This window comes from Agelaius tricolor, unplaced genomic scaffold, assembly GCF_023055355.1.
Source record: "Agelaius tricolor isolate 1412-34295 unplaced genomic scaffold, bAgeTri1.0.p SCAF_1, whole genome shotgun sequence".
Lineage (NCBI taxonomy): Eukaryota > Metazoa > Chordata > Aves > Passeriformes > Icteridae > Agelaius > Agelaius tricolor.
Window position 1 is genome coordinate 2,276,293 of NW_027269261.1, and position 15,035 is coordinate 2,291,327.

Sequence of the window (15,035 nt, forward strand, 5' to 3'; positions counted from 1 at the left end):
ATTCAATTGGCCACATTTGGTTTTCTTTTGTTATCTTGGTCAAGTACAGCTTTTTTTTTTGTTGTTGTTCAGTTTGCATCAACATCTTTATTGTCTCTTGTATATTGTGATACTGAAGGGTATGAGCTAACTCTCAGTCCTGAGTGTCTCCCTAACCATAATAATGGCTGAGATAAAATGATAATTTTCTTTTGTGTTTTAGGCATTTGACCTTGTCACAGAACGACATGACAGCACTGACAGGAGGAAAGGTAATCAAGTTAAAAATGGCTGCTATAGCCTGCCAAGCCCTCTGTGCTGTGTGGCTGTGGGCAGTGAGCTGGATCTGCTTGTTTCTTGCAGGGTTTCCCTTTTTTATTCCAACATATCCGTGATGGGATCAACATCAGGCAGACCTGCAACCTCATTTTCAGTCTGTGCCGCTACAACAATCGCCTGGCAGAGCACGTGAGTAGCTCTGGAGCTGCTCTTTGAGATCTCCTCGAGCAGTCTCATGGGGTAATTGGTGTTATTTTAACTCAATAAACACAAGTCTAATGGGTTTTGTGTGTTTTCTTTTCAAGATTGTGTCCATGCTGTTCACATCTATAGCAAAGCTGACTCCTGAGGTATGTAAACACACCACCTGTCCAGTAAATAATCTGTGGTCATATTTTCCTGGTTTACATCACAGAAATAATCCTTTGCTCATCAAAAATCTTGCAGGAAGATGGAAGTTTTTGTGCCATTGAACGAAGTCTAACTGCACTGTTTGTGGAATTTTGTAAAACAGAAATTTGCTGTGCCACTTGGGATGAAAGTTTTATTCAAATCAAATAACATTTCTAGATTCTCCAACCATAGGAATTTCTTTTAAAAAGTTAGTAACATTAAAGCATTGTGTGCAATAATAAGTGGAGATAATTACTTATTATCAGACTCTTAAAGATTTGGGGCACTGTTTTGCAGTTCTGTGCTGGCAAACACATTTCTCATTCAGAGTAAATTCCTGCCCTGGTAATAACAGAAATACTGAGAGTTCCAAATGGATTCCAGATGCAAAATATATAATTATACTTGTAACGACTTTGTTGAAATGTTGTTAAAAGCTGGGTGAGTCTTGGCAGGGTAAAACCTCCAAATGAGATGCTTTTGGATAAACTTCCCAGGGTCCATATTCCATGTTATGTAAATACATTAAAATGATAACTTATCTGAGCTAGTGATATAAACCATGATAAATGGGTGAATTCTTCAGCAATGAGGAGCTTGATGCTTTCCTTTTTCCAGAATAATGTCTATATTTCCTATAAATAAATACATATATATATATTTCCTGTAACTTCTCCTAGACTGTTCCTGTCTCATACGATCCTGTTGCTTTGCACTGACTGTAACCAGAGGCTTAATTTATAGCTATATATGGATTATGTACAGATTAAATAGTAAGGGATTGAAGTATTATAAATGTTCATGTCTGAAGTTCGTAGACAGACACTGAGATTTTTTTAAAATACTCTTAAAAAAAAGGTGGATGAAATTAAATAGATGAAATTCAATATTTTCCCCCTTTTCTGCATTACAGGCAGCCAATCCTTTTTTCAAATTGCTCACCATGCTCATGGAATTTGCTGGTGGACCTCCAGGAATGCCACCCTTTGCTTCTTACATTCTGCAGAGGATATGGGAGGTACAATATGTAAAATAAAACAGAAGCTAAATTTTCTTTCTCTTGTTGCTTCTTTTATGTCTCTTTTGCTTTTTGTTGTCATCCTTCCTTCATCAGTCCATGATTTTTTAATTATCATTCCTCTTCTGAATAAACAGCAACAGCCAATAGACATTAAAAAGTTCTATTGTAATTTAATGGCTCTTCCTGTTTAAGTTCAAATTTTAGTTTATTGAGAAATTAATTGATTCATAATAAGGGCCTAGAATGCTTTTTCTAGACAAATTCCACATTGTTTTCTGTTATCCTTTTGCAAGGCCTGTAAAATGTTTCAACACCCATCATTTGGGTGTGGGTTTTTCTGGCCTTTTATGTACAGATTGCTTGAATATTCATTTGATATTTTTGGTTCTCTGTAAAATGTTCATTAACACTTTTAATGCATAAAATAGTGCCAGACTGAGTCTGCTGGATAATTGCTGTGTGCAGGACCAACCTTGCTTGTGTTTCCAAATGAGAGAGAGACTTTTGAACCAAATGGGCACAGGGATGAATTCCTTTATCTGAGTCACAGATGAGCATTAAAGGTTTCTGTTCACCTGCTGCTCTCTGAGCTCCTGGTACAGTTCAGTGTCTTCATTCCTGGCTGAGAGCAGCATGGCCAGCCTGGAGGCTGCTGAGGACCAGCTCATTCCCTTTCATTCCCTTTAAAAATGGAGCTGGAGCACTCTGGGAGGGACATGGATTTGCTGTTCCAAAGGGTTTCCTGTGGTCAGGAGAGGCTGTAGGATCACAAGTGATGTGATGGATGAGTTCAAACAGCACATCTCAAGGGGCACAGTGACACCCAGCTGGTGACACAGGTCCAGGGATATAAATTGTGCAGGCAGGGATGTGAGAGCCAGCAGTGAATGCACAGACTTGGGGTGTAGGCTCCACTTTCACAGCCTCTCCAGCTTCTGGAAGTCATTAAAAGTGATTGAGCTCTGCAGACACTGAGAAATGATTGTATCTTTCTTGGACATTCCCTCCAGCCATTACCCAGGAAACCTGACAGAGCAATTTGTCATTTCTAAATAAAGGGAGGAGATTGTTCTTAAGGTGTTTATTTTTAAAATGAGATGAAAATTTTATAAGGAGAATTATGGTCGTGTCAGCTACTTATGTTCTTCAGGTGGAGTAGGGGAACTGAGAACAGCTTCAGCAACCCAGTTACTACCTCTGGTTCCTTAGAGTAAAACTTCTTCTTGTCTGGGCACCTGGGCCTTGAGGTAGAAAGAAAGTTGTTTTTAAAAACTAAATAAAAGAACAAATGACATTTATTGGCCTCATGTCAACAGATTTCCAGCTACACAGAGCCAGAAAAGCTCAGGAAGCTTTGTTTTCTCCTTATTCTCTCAAGGTTTGCACAGCAGCATTCATTGCCTTTGGAAAGAACTGGATGGATTTATTCCTTGAAATTGTATATTCAGTAAAAATGCAGTAGTTACCCTCAGCATGAAGCTGTATGATCATCTTTGCATAGCATTTATTTTCTTTTCATGTAACTTATAAATATACTGATTCAGTGTTAAGGCTTTGTGTTAGATATTTTTAAAAAATACTTGTCTGTAAAGACAAGGTTGTTCCATCTTGGTGCTTAGTATTTCAACTCCTAAATATCTCATAATATGCAGAAAGAATAAGCAGAGTAATTTTCTGGGCTTAGACTGAACTTTCAAAACTCTGAACAAGGTTCAGAAGCACAAACCAGTGAAATTTAATAAGGTTTTCTTTGTGTGCAGAGCAGCTCAGTCTTGCAGGAGCTTTGATAGCCCTAAGTGATTTTAAAAAGAAACGTTGAGGGTGATTTTAGGGGTTTCTAATACAATCAGTGCATAGTAGGAAGATGAATGTACTCCTTTTGATCCCCCTCTGCTGCAGGTGATTGAGTACAACCCCTCGCAGTGCCTGGACTGGCTGGCTGTGCAAACCCCTCGCAACAAGCTGGCTCACAGCTGGGTCCTGCAGAACATGGAGAACTGGGTCGAGCGTTTCCTCCTGGCACACAACTACCCTCGAGTGAGAACTTGTAAGTGGATTTTAATTGGAGAAAATTTGTCACCTCTTGCAGTGAGTTGCATGCTCCTGCGTTTGTCTTTTCTTCCTTTTCTAGTTCTTTTAGAATTGCTGGGTTTTAAAATCTTGGGATAATTGTGGTGTCTCATGCAGAGGTGTTACCAGTTTTGATGAAAAAACTGTTTTCCTTTGGTACCTTGAATGATACATTGGTAGGTTCTTTATTCTAAGAGGTTAATCTGCAAGGTCCAGGAAAAGCTAAAGAAGGAAAAGGGGTAATTCCAGAGGTTTTCCATTCTGTCCATCACGTGGCTGTACAATAGGTGGGAGGAGTACATGTTGTTCTTCCACAGGAATCTCCAGCTGAGTCCTTTGAACTTGTGGATCAAGGAGAAGCTGTCTGTGCTTTCTCCCAGATTCCAGGGTATCCTGGCTCTCTGGTTTGTCCTGATGGGAATCACACTGTCACATGGCCAGAGAACATTTTCAGCCTTCCCTGTGTCCATTTTCTTAACAAAGGAGGCTCCACAGTACAGGCCACTGACGTTCAACACGTTTCTGTGGCTGAGGGAGATGAGAAAACTGGAGGTACAGCTTTGCAACAGGCTCCAGTTGTAAACATCTCTGAGGAGGTGATGGCCTCTTGGTTGAGCCATGGACAGCTTCACTCATGGGAAACCTCTGGGATGCATTGTGTGATGGGATCTGGGGTCCCATTCTGTGCTGGGATGCATTGTGTTAGCTCAGGGAGAGCCAGGCAGCAGCCAGGGATGTAGGTGGCACATCCCAGCACCACTTTTAACGTGCTTTGTGCTACTGTTACCCGCTTGGGTTTTTTCCTAGTGTGAATACAGTAACACCAGCTTCTGTAAAACGCTTAGAAATGTGTAAATGGAGCAGGGGGTGCAGTTGAATTGCTGTTTGCATGGCTGTTAAGCAGGTATGTCACTGTCAAAGGTGTAACAAATCTGTTTTTATTTGAAGCTGCAGCCTATCTCTTGGTGTCGCTTATTCCGAGCAATTCCTTCCGTCAGATGTTCCGCTCGACGCGCTCCTTGCACATCCCCACGCGGGACCTGCCCCTCAGCCCCGACACCACTGTAGTCCTGCACCAGGTCTACAACGTGCTCCTGGGCCTGCTCTCACGGGCCAAGCTCTACGTGGACGCCGCCGTGCACGGCACCACCAAGCTGGTGCCCTACTTCAGTTTCATGACCTACTGCTTGATCTCCAAAACCGAGAAGCTCATGTTCTCCACGTACTTCATGGACTTGTGGAACCTCTTCCAGCCCAAGCTCTCGGAGCCGGCCATCGCCACCAACCACAACAAGCAGGCCCTGCTGTCCTTCTGGTACAACGTGTGCGTGGACTGTCCCGAGAACGTGCGCCTGATCGTGCAGAACCCCGTGGTGACCAAGAACATCGCCTTCAACTACATCCTGGCCGACCACGACGACCAGGACGTGGTGCTCTTCAACCGCGGCATGCTGCCCGCCTACTACGGCATCCTGCGCCTCTGCTGCGAGCAGTCGCCCGCCTTCACCCGCCAGCTGGCCTCCCACCAGAACATCCAGTGGGCCTTCAAGAACCTCACCCCGCACGCCAGCCAGTACCCAGGGGTAAGTGACCACCGTGTGCCAGTCCCTCGTTCCCCTGTCCCCTCTTGTGGGAGCCCAGAGCATCCCTCTGGCTGTCCAGGAGCGCCAGGACCCCTGCCAGGGGCTCAGAGACCCTGGCACAGAGCCCAGAACACCTGGGGGTTTGATTGTGACCCGTAGAGCAAATTACCAACCTTACATGAAGATCAGCAAGCCACAACAGTTTAGGTAGAATAATAGTGAAGTTATCACAGGGTGGAAAAGTAGATTTTAGGGTTTCTGGTATGGGGGTTCAGGGGGCAGGATGGAGGGACCTGGGTATGCCCAGCCTTTCTCCTTCTTCTTCTTCTTGGCCTCCATCTTCTGCTGTGATGGTGGCACTTCCAGATTGTTTTAGAGTAGAAGCTCACTGTGTAACATGGGTGATGGGTATTGGGCAGTAATTGCAAACATTGTACAGGTAGTTTTTAGTATAAAGACATAACCCCACCCCGGGCGCAGGCAGAGTGCCTGGAACTGTCCTGCTGGATGGACCTTGGCAGGGCAGGAGAAAATTTTTTATAGATAAGGAACAATAAACAACCTTGAGAATGAGAAATGAAGAGCCCTGACTCCTTCTTCAAGTGCTGGGCTGGGAAAAGAGACTTTCTGACTTTTGTCAGGGTCACTCTGACAAGCCAAAGATCCTGACACCCTCTTATCTGGTGTCTCTTGTAGCTTAACATGCCCAGTGGTGAAAGTGTTCCCTCAGGGTTTCCTGGTGGAAATAATTCCTGTCTTTAGAACCATTAGATGGACTTCACGGGGGGGTTGGTTTGGGTTCTCCTTGCTGTGTAGCACTGCAGAGCAGTTGTTGTTTTCTGGGTGTTTCCACTGTTCAGTATTCCAGCCTAGTCATAAGAAACAAGGAATGAGCTTTGATGATGGTCTCTAGAAGGACGTTGCATTGTAACAAAGATGGAGGAATTACCAGTTTCTTCTTTGCTTCTGAATAGGGCCAAGACTTGGCCTGTAGCATTCCAGGGGAGGACAGCCTGGTGCTCCTCTTGGGAACAGCCAGGTACCTTTGGCAGCATAAAACCAAGATTCATTCTTGGCACCTGTAGGGTGCTGTGTTCAGGGGAGATCCTAAACTGGGAAAATCCATGGTGCAAGACAAGTGGCTCAGAGGTCATTGTGGCCGTGCAGAAAATGGGATTTTGGAATGGGATTTTTGCTGCAGGAGGGGGCAGCCAGCACAACTGGGCAGGTCCAGTTGTCAGAAGGACCTGGAGCAAACATCTGTCAAGGATATTGTAGTCTGCCTTTAGCCATGTGGCTGGACTGGATGATGCTCTCAGGTTGATTCCAGTCCCATTTTTATATAGTTTCTATGAAAAATTCTTTTAACTCTTTTTGGTGTCACCGGTTTGCTTTTTCTGGGGAAAAGTGTAGTAGACGGAGCTGGAATTACAGAGACAGTGCAGTGCTATTGGAAAATTGAGTTTTCAGGAGCTGGGAGTTGTGCTGTCAGTGACACACGGGGACAGCAGCAGAGAGCAGGTGCTGGGTGAAACACTCTGTGTGTGATGCTCAAACAACAGGACTGGAGAGAGCAGGGCTGGGTGTGCATGATTACACTGTGAATATTGCTCTGGGATCCTTTGGGCTCTGCAGGGACACAAAGGATACAAAGCTTCCCATCACTGTGAAGAGGAGGAGGATGCAGGGAATCTTCCATATTGAACTTCTGCCTAGATCAGCTCACAGGGAAATTTTACATGTGCCAGTCCCATTGCTCTCCTCGTTGGCATCTCCCCTCAGAAGTCTGTCTGTCTGGCAAGGGACCCGAGGTACCCCACTGTGTTTGGGGTTTGCCAGGCCTATGGGGCTGCAGCAGGGTTTGGCACAAGCAGCTTTCTGAATGTTTGGTCCCAGGGATGGGGATTTCAGATTGCTTTGTACATATGAATGTGACACATGTACATGATGTGCACATAGGTGCAACAGTGAGCTGTGCTCTTAGGCAGCATCAGAATATCTCATTTTATAACTTTGACAGAAAGTCTGAACCGTACCATAGTGAGAGAGCTGACTCTAACCAAGGATTTCTGTGTGTTTTAGGCAGTAGAAGAGCTGTTTAACCTCATGCAGCTGTTTGTAGCTCAGAGGCCAGACATGAGAGAGGAGGAGATCGAGGACATAAAGCAATTTAAGAAAACCACCATCAGCTGTTACCTGCGCTGCTTGGACGGACGCTCTTGTTGGACAACTCTCATAAGGTACAGCCCTGTGCTCATCCACAGCCCAGCTGGAATTCCATCCCCAGCCTCCCCCAGGAGCAGAGCTGTGGTTCCAGCTGCTGCTGCTGGCAGTTGATACTGTGGAGCAGAAATGGGATGTAGGAATGGTGCCTGTGGGACAGTTTGATTGTATTGTGTCTTCAAAGAGTGTTTCATTTCTGCTCTGAGGAGGTGCAGCTGAAAGTGCTGCTTGGGCATTCTCAGCAGAGCTATAAATTGCTGTGCATGTAGGTCAGGGCTGGGGTTTTCCATGGAGCTGTTGGGGCACTGAAAGCCTGCTGCAAAGGACAGGCTGTGGTACCTGGAGGGCTGCCTGCACTCACCTGGCACTGACCTGGCACAGCCACCCTGTCCCAAATCATCTTTATGGTGAAAGAAACCATTCCTTAGCATAATGCTTTCTGTTCTGCTGCAAGCATAAAACATTCTGATAACAATGTTTTCAGACATTTAAAAGGCCAAACAGATGCTTGACTGAGTCTATTTAAATGTGTCATTTAAGAAGCATAAACTTCTGGCTTTCCAAGAACATAATTTTCCATATTTTTGCAGGGGTTGTATGGGAAATATTTCTGTAAAGGTTATATTTAAATTACTTTCCATAACATAAAGGAGGTTGATGGCAAAGGCATTTTTAAATTAAAAAGGAGGGGAATAATGATGAGAAAAATTACGTTCTTTTGGGGCTTCTTTGTTCTTTTGTGATTATTTTCCAAAATAACAGCATGAGTATAGCAATTTTAAGCTTGGGATGAGATTTTCAGTGTTCTCAATGTTTGGATTTTTTTCCTAGTGCCTTCAGAATATTATTAGAATCTGATGAAGACAGACTTCTCGTTGTGTTCAATAGAGGATTGATTCTGATGACTGAGGTAATTACTTTGTTATTTAATTATAGCAAACATCTCACCCTGGTGCTTCCCCTGTCAGTTTTAATAAGATTTCTTTTTAGTACTAAAAAGGTCAGGAAATTATTTGTCTGCTTCTCAGGACAGAGGGAAAACCACCAGCAGATTATGCTGAGAGGAATAAATTGATGCTTTTTTGCTGTAATTTCTTTTATTACAGGTAATTGGGAATGAGTGGCTGAGGCAGTCACACAGTTGTTAGTACTTAAAAAGTGTTAAGACAACAGGTTAAAAAGCAGAAGTAACTTAAAGGGTGCTCAGCTGCAGTTGTGGTTGATATTTCTGACCCTCCTTTGAGGCAGTTCTCCTTTTCTTTCCTACCTGTTGTGCCTTTGTTTGCAAGGAGTGGTCTGAAACACAAAAACTCGATTTCTCTGTGATGGAACTAAACCTAAAATGCATTTCTGGAGCACATCTAATTGTTGTAAATGGATTTTTGGTCCATGAGACCAGACCAGAATTATTTCAAAATTAAATGGGAAAAAATGAAATTATGCACCTCTGACATGGATGCAGTTGGGGTGTCAGGGCCCTGCTGCCTGCAGTTTCACTCTGCACATCCACATGTCCTGATGGGTGGAACATCCTGGATTCCATCCAGCACCCCATGGTTGAGGTGATGGATGAGAACCTGTGTTCATGGAAAGCACTGGCAGTGCTCCAGGGGCAGGATCCCTTTGAGGGCAAGAGTTAAAATCTGCATGTGTTGGAGAAAGCATAAAACCAAGATTCATTCTTGGCACCTGTAGGGTGCTGTGTTCAGGGGAGATCCTAAACTGGGAAAATCCATGGTGCAAGACAAGTGGCTCAGAGGTAATTGTGGCCTTGCAGAAAATGGGATTTTGGAATGGGATTTTTGCTGCAGGAGGGGACAGCCAGCACAACTGGAAGTTGTCAGAAGGACTTGGAACAAACATCTGTCAGATATTTTATCTGCCTTTAGCCATGTGGCTGGACTGGATGATGCTTTCAGGTTGATTCCAGTCCCATTTTTATATAGTTTCTATAAAAAATTCTTTTAACTCTTTATGTCACTGGTTTGCATTTTCTGGGGAAAAGTGTGGTAGAAAGAGCTGGAATTACAGAGACAGTGCAGTGCTATTGGAAAATTGAGTTTTCAGGAGCTTGTTATAAATATAAGGCTATAGATTTATTAATTGTAGTGAATTACTCCAGCATATCTGTTCCTTTTTGTTGTGAAAATGTCTCCATCCAGTAAACTGGGTGTAAAAGTTCAGGAACTGGGCTGTAAGGTTATCCATACATGAAATGTAAGTAGATCAAGGTACAGACATAGATATGTACAAAAAGAATTTGGTTCAGCTTAGTTAGCCCTCATCCGTACTAACAATGGGTAATTAAGTTTGTGAAGAGTGTGTAATAGAAAATGAATTTATCCTGTGTAAAGCATTGCTAGAAATGAAATTAAATTGATGCTACTTTCCAGCTTGAGGTTAGCAGCAGGCCTTTTATTGTCCCTTGTTGGCTGGAAGTGTTTTACCTGGAGACAAAAACCTGCATGAAGGAGTTGTCACATCCAGGAAAGTTTTCCACTCAAGGGTGGCTGTGTTGTCTTTTGTCTTCACTGCAATATAAAAAGGGCCTGGCAAGGGTTTGCATTCTCGGGGCTGAGGCTGCTGTTCCTTTATCTTTCAAATACTCAGCAGATTAAATATCTGCTCTTACATCCTGTGCTGGGATTTTTGCAGCTCGGAAATGAGTTGCTTTGCCTTCCCAATATTTCTATAAATCACAGATGCCCACAAGGTATAAAAGGAGAAGTAATTCATCTGATGTACAACCGTATATCCTTCAGCAGCATTTTGAAAAATGACTGGCATCCATCTTAATCCTACCTTTTTCCCCCAGATTCATATATCTGTCTTTGTGCACCTCTTGTATCACTTTGTCTGCTGGCTAAGGCAGGCTGGGATTACAGGGATATAAAGATACTGTGTCTCAAATGCCATTTTGTTCACTGGGTTGAAGATAAAGGTGTGAAAGCTTGGTAATTATTTTGAGCTGGTTACACAAACCTTTTACTTGGAAAACAAATGAAGAACTTTGTGATTATATCCAACACCTTGTATTTTTTGAGTATAAAATACCTTGTTTGAGCATAAAATAAATGTAAATCTATCTGCAGGATAAAAAGAGGAATTCTGACAAGTACCTTAGTTTGGCAACATAAAGTTTTGGCATTTTTTTTCTTCTTCCCAGTCCTTTAACACGTTGCACATGATGTACCATGAGGCCACAGCTTGCCACGTGACTGGAGACCTGGTGGAGCTTCTGTCCATTTTCCTCTCGGTTCTGAAATCCACACGGCCCTATCTGCAGAGAAAAGGTTTGCTTATAACTCTTGAAAGGATTATGTCTCTTGTTTCTAAATTAATTTTCCTCACCCAAACCCTAGTGTTTTTTCTTGCTTACTAGCTGTTTTTAAAAACTTGCTGTACAGTGGAATATGTGTCTGTTAATGGATATTAAATTGTTGCTTACTGACTTAATACCAAACTAGATTTCATCAATTTAACAGCAGTAGACCAGTGAGATTTAACAAATTCCTAGAAGCATTAAGACCATGGTAGAGGAAAAAGAGACTCCTCAGCAGTAAAATTCTGTGCTTTTTCTAACAAGCTTTTGAGGCATGAGCTAAGCAGCCTCCTGGGATGTTTGCATTGCAGATGTGAAGCAAGCTCTCATTCAGTGGCAGGAGAGGATTGAATTTGCCCATAAGCTCCTGACTCTGCTCAATTCCTACAGTCCTCCTGAGCTGAGAAACGCCTGCATTGGTAAGTCCTGGCCCTGCAGACCTGTCCTGCACAGCCCCTGCTGTGAGCTGGAAATGCCACTTGCTCAAGGGCTCTGCAGGGAGCTGGAGGTGGGGATGGTTGGTGTGGCACTGATGTCAGTGCCTCTGATGCTGCTCACACAGCTCTGGGTTTGGCAGCTTGCTTTGAATATTCCTGTGCTCAGTCCAGGCTTGCACACTGGAGGCACAGAAAGCCACAGGTCACTTTGTGAGACTGATTGGCCACCTGATAAGGGGCATGACTGAGGAGGAGCTCCTCAGTTCAGGTGTCGCTGAGTTTAGAGTCAGATCCTAAATCTGACATTAAAATTCAAACAGGAACTAAAGCTCCTCTCAGAAGGGAGCGTGGAAACCAAGTTATAATGAGAAACAGCTTTTCCTGTTAATTTTTATGATTCAGTACTGTGAAGTGCAATAGTGGAACTAAAGCATAAATAGCCTGTAGAGGGGAATGGATTTGCTTTTTAAAGTGCAGACACAGATCATACATACAAATGCCTCTCTTGCATTAGCAGAGCTATTTCAGAAAGGCCCAGGTTTTTTCTAGCTTAGACTTTTCTAATATTCTTTAATGGATTGCTGGTAAAGGCCTAACACTGTGTCCAGAACCCTTTTTATGTGTGATTTGTATGCATTTCCCCCTATTTTGAGTATTTTCTCGTTGTGCTCCTGACTGCTGCTGGTTGCCCTTTTCCAGGCATCAGACCTGCTCTGTTAAAGAAGAAGCAAAGAGGGTAATTGTGCAGAGGTTCTCCCTGTCCAAGCTGGCCCCTCCCTGGTGGTTGCTGCAGCACTGAGCAGGGTCTCTCCCAGGGCAGAGGTGAAGGGAGTTGGGATGGAGCCAGGGGTGTCACACTCAGGTGCTGCTCACGGCAGAAGGGATACGAGAGAGAGTTTGCAAATGTATGAGCCTTAAGTTGAACTGTTTGCTGTTAAGAAATAACAATTTGTAATAGCAAAAACAACTTTTTGTTTGTAGATGTCCTCAAGGAGCTTGTACTTTTAAGTCCTCATGATTTCCTACATACTCTGGTTCCATTTCTACAGCACAATCATTGTACATACCACCACAGTAATATCCCAAGTAGGTATTTCAGTGATTGTCTTTTGAAGTTCTCTTACACTGTTATTACTCTATCCTGTTCCTTGCTGATGTCAAATATTGACCTTTTTAATATTATCCCTATTTTATCCGAACTTACACTACAGTGTCTCTTGGACCTTATTTTCCATGTCGTGAAAATTTGAAATTAATAGGGGGGAAAAGCAATATTCGTCCTCCACGGCCCGAGCTCAACATGTGCCTCTTGCCCACCATGGTGGAAGCCAGCAAGGTATGTAAACAAGTGGTCCTAGAAAGAATCATTTCTCTGTTGTTTTCCCATTTGTATAAAGGTGTTGGCAGAATCCAGTAGCTCAATGCATTTGCCTTTTCTTTGTAAACAAAGCATAATTCTTCTTCAAGATGTGTTGTCCTCATATACTCCATTCTAGATGTGCACTTGAGAAGCACCATTTCCCTGCCCTTGGGGATACACAGCTTCATACTGCAGGCACCATAAGGGTTTGGGCCTTGTGGTAGGAAAAAAACCCATTGCACACGTTCTGGTAGTTTCCCACTCTGTCTGTGGCATTTATAAAGGAAATTGAGGCATCACCCAGGGATTGTCTAGATGGGTTTCACACTACTTTAAGATTTATTTCCAGACAGCCAAGGAGACCCCGCAGGTTCCATTTTAGAGTCCATTCAGCTGGGGCTGAGGCATAATCTGCTATTTGTTTGGGTAAAATCCAGTGCCTGAAATGTCATAAAGGGCTTTAAGTCTTTTCACTTCCCATTTTCCCTTCTGTGGGCTTCCTGATGGGATGCCAGCTTGGTGGGGCTGCTCCGTAGTGACTCGCCACATCCCGTTGTTACAGCTGCAGCAACGGTGGGATTCAGCTCACGTCACTTTGCCTATCTAAAAGGTCTCATCCAGCTCTTCCTGGGGCTCCTCCTGGGGCTCCTGCCATGAATAGTTACCCTGGGAAGGAGAGAAAGAGCTCCCCTCCTTGCTGTCCCAGGCACCACGGCGTGCAGGGAGCAGCAGTGGCTGTAGATTTTAGATAGCTAAAGTCAGGTCAGGTGAATCCCACCCAAAAAGGAATATGTATGGACAATCATTTGAAGCAGGAGAACTGGTTACTTGCTGTCCGGTAACTGTGGTTCTTCAAGATGCTTTGTCCACACAGATTCTGTGCTCCTCCTGCTGTGCTAATTCCGAGTCCTGTCCTAGGGGATTCTTTCGGGTGAAGGAATTGAGTGGTGGTTGAAGCCGCCATACCCCTTGTGCCCTCAGGTACAGTGGTCGCAAGGACACACTGGGTGCAGGCACAGCCCCAGTGGACACAGCTATTCAGAAAGAATCCAATCTCCTGCACATGGGGCCTATGTGCACGTAGATGGGAATCTGTGTGGGCAACACATTTCGAAGAAGCACGGTTACTGTAGGGTAAGTAACCCTTCTTTTTTAAAGCTTTCAGAATGATGCTGTGTCTATTTGTGCACCATCAAATTGACTGTGTTTGAAAAGATGGTAGAGCCAGAAATCCAGTGTTTGAAAGGATGGTAGAGAGCCACAAACTGCCTCTAGTGGGTTTCCCCATCGTGCAGCCAGAAGTGACACTACATAATGTAAATATAGAAAGTTGTCATATTACGTGACAGTATTTCACCCTTTATATCCAATTCCTAATACATTAGGAAGGAGAATATTTTCAAAGCTGTGGAACCACATCCACAGTCACATTGCCCTGTGGGTTTGCATGCTTGTTTTTCATTCAGTTGCTTTGTATAAGGTTGCATTTTTTGCTTGAGTTTTCGAGGTTTCCTCGTGGCTCTCTGATGCCATTCCTCTGGCTGATGCCACTTTAAGCTTATGTATGTCCAAAATATTAAAATATCCACATATGTGTATCATTGGGTTCGAGATATGAATGAAAATTCTCTGAAGCTCAGTCTTGAGAAAATTCTGGTTTCTACAGATCACAGCTGACAAGCTATGATTTAAAAAGCAGTAGTGTGTATATATATTTAGGTGTCTGTATGTGATACAAACTTACTCTGTTCTTTCCTGTCCTCTTCAAGCCGTGCCATTTGCACAGCTTTGCACCCTCTGGGTGCTGGCTCAGAACCCTCCAATAAGATTTTCCTGGCAGGAATTGCATTTGGCTTCCCTCCTCCATCACACCCTGGTGCTTGCCAGGGGCTGGCTGAGGAGGCACCTGGAGGCTCCCAGTGTTCTCCTGTAACCCAGGATGGAGCATTGCAGGGCAGGTGGCAGGCAGGGGATGCTCAGGGCACTGGGAGCTGTGGCTTTGGTGCCTTTGGTGGCTTTGAGGTTAAATGAGGCTCCCTTAAATCTGCAGGGCAAGGACGATGTTTACGACCGGATGCTGCTGGACTATTTCTTCTCCTACCACCAGTTCATCCACCTCCTGTGTCGGGTTGCAATCAACTGTGAAAAGTTTACTGAAACTTTAGTGAAAATGAGTAAGTATCCAGGTGAAACAGCCACAGGATTTTGTGCGTGATAGCTCTGAGTCCTTCTGCGCTAAGTTTTCTATTCAGAGTTTTTAAGGAAAACTTGTGAAACTGGTTTTGGGTAATATTTTTATCCACAAAGCTGTAAATCTGTGTATAAGAAAGTGCAGCCTTACCCACATGACTGAAATGTTTTGGGCTTG

General features: G+C 43.8%; 1 protein-coding gene across 10 annotated transcripts in view; it reads left to right on the forward strand.

Annotated features, from left to right (window-relative positions):
* The window catches only part of USP34 (ubiquitin specific peptidase 34), a 118,994-nt gene that overhangs the window by 100,145 nt on the left and 3,814 nt on the right, over positions 1-15,035 (forward strand). For 4 of the 10 annotated variants that reach the window (XM_071441951.1, XM_071442040.1, XM_071442188.1 and 1 more), the window contains exons 63-76: positions 203-251; positions 343-447; positions 564-608; positions 1,565-1,669; positions 3,572-3,719; positions 4,691-5,325; positions 7,408-7,565; positions 8,380-8,458; positions 10,715-10,841; positions 11,182-11,289; positions 12,289-12,393; positions 12,519-12,643; positions 13,649-13,801; positions 14,718-14,841. In XM_071441951.1, coding sequence (XP_071298052.1) covers positions 203-251; positions 343-447; positions 564-608; positions 1,565-1,669; positions 3,572-3,719; positions 4,691-5,325; positions 7,408-7,565; positions 8,380-8,458; positions 10,715-10,841; positions 11,182-11,289; positions 12,289-12,393; positions 12,519-12,643; positions 13,649-13,801; positions 14,718-14,841 — 2,066 coding nt within the window. Of the gene's footprint in view, positions 1-202; positions 252-342; positions 448-563; positions 609-1,564; positions 1,670-3,571; positions 3,720-4,690; positions 5,326-7,407; positions 7,566-8,379; positions 8,459-10,714; positions 10,842-11,181; positions 11,290-12,288; positions 12,394-12,518; positions 12,644-13,648; positions 13,802-14,717; positions 14,842-15,035 lie in introns of those variants that run through there. The other 6 variants (XM_071442256.1, XM_071442519.1, XM_071442426.1 and 3 more) reach the window with 4 other exon arrangements.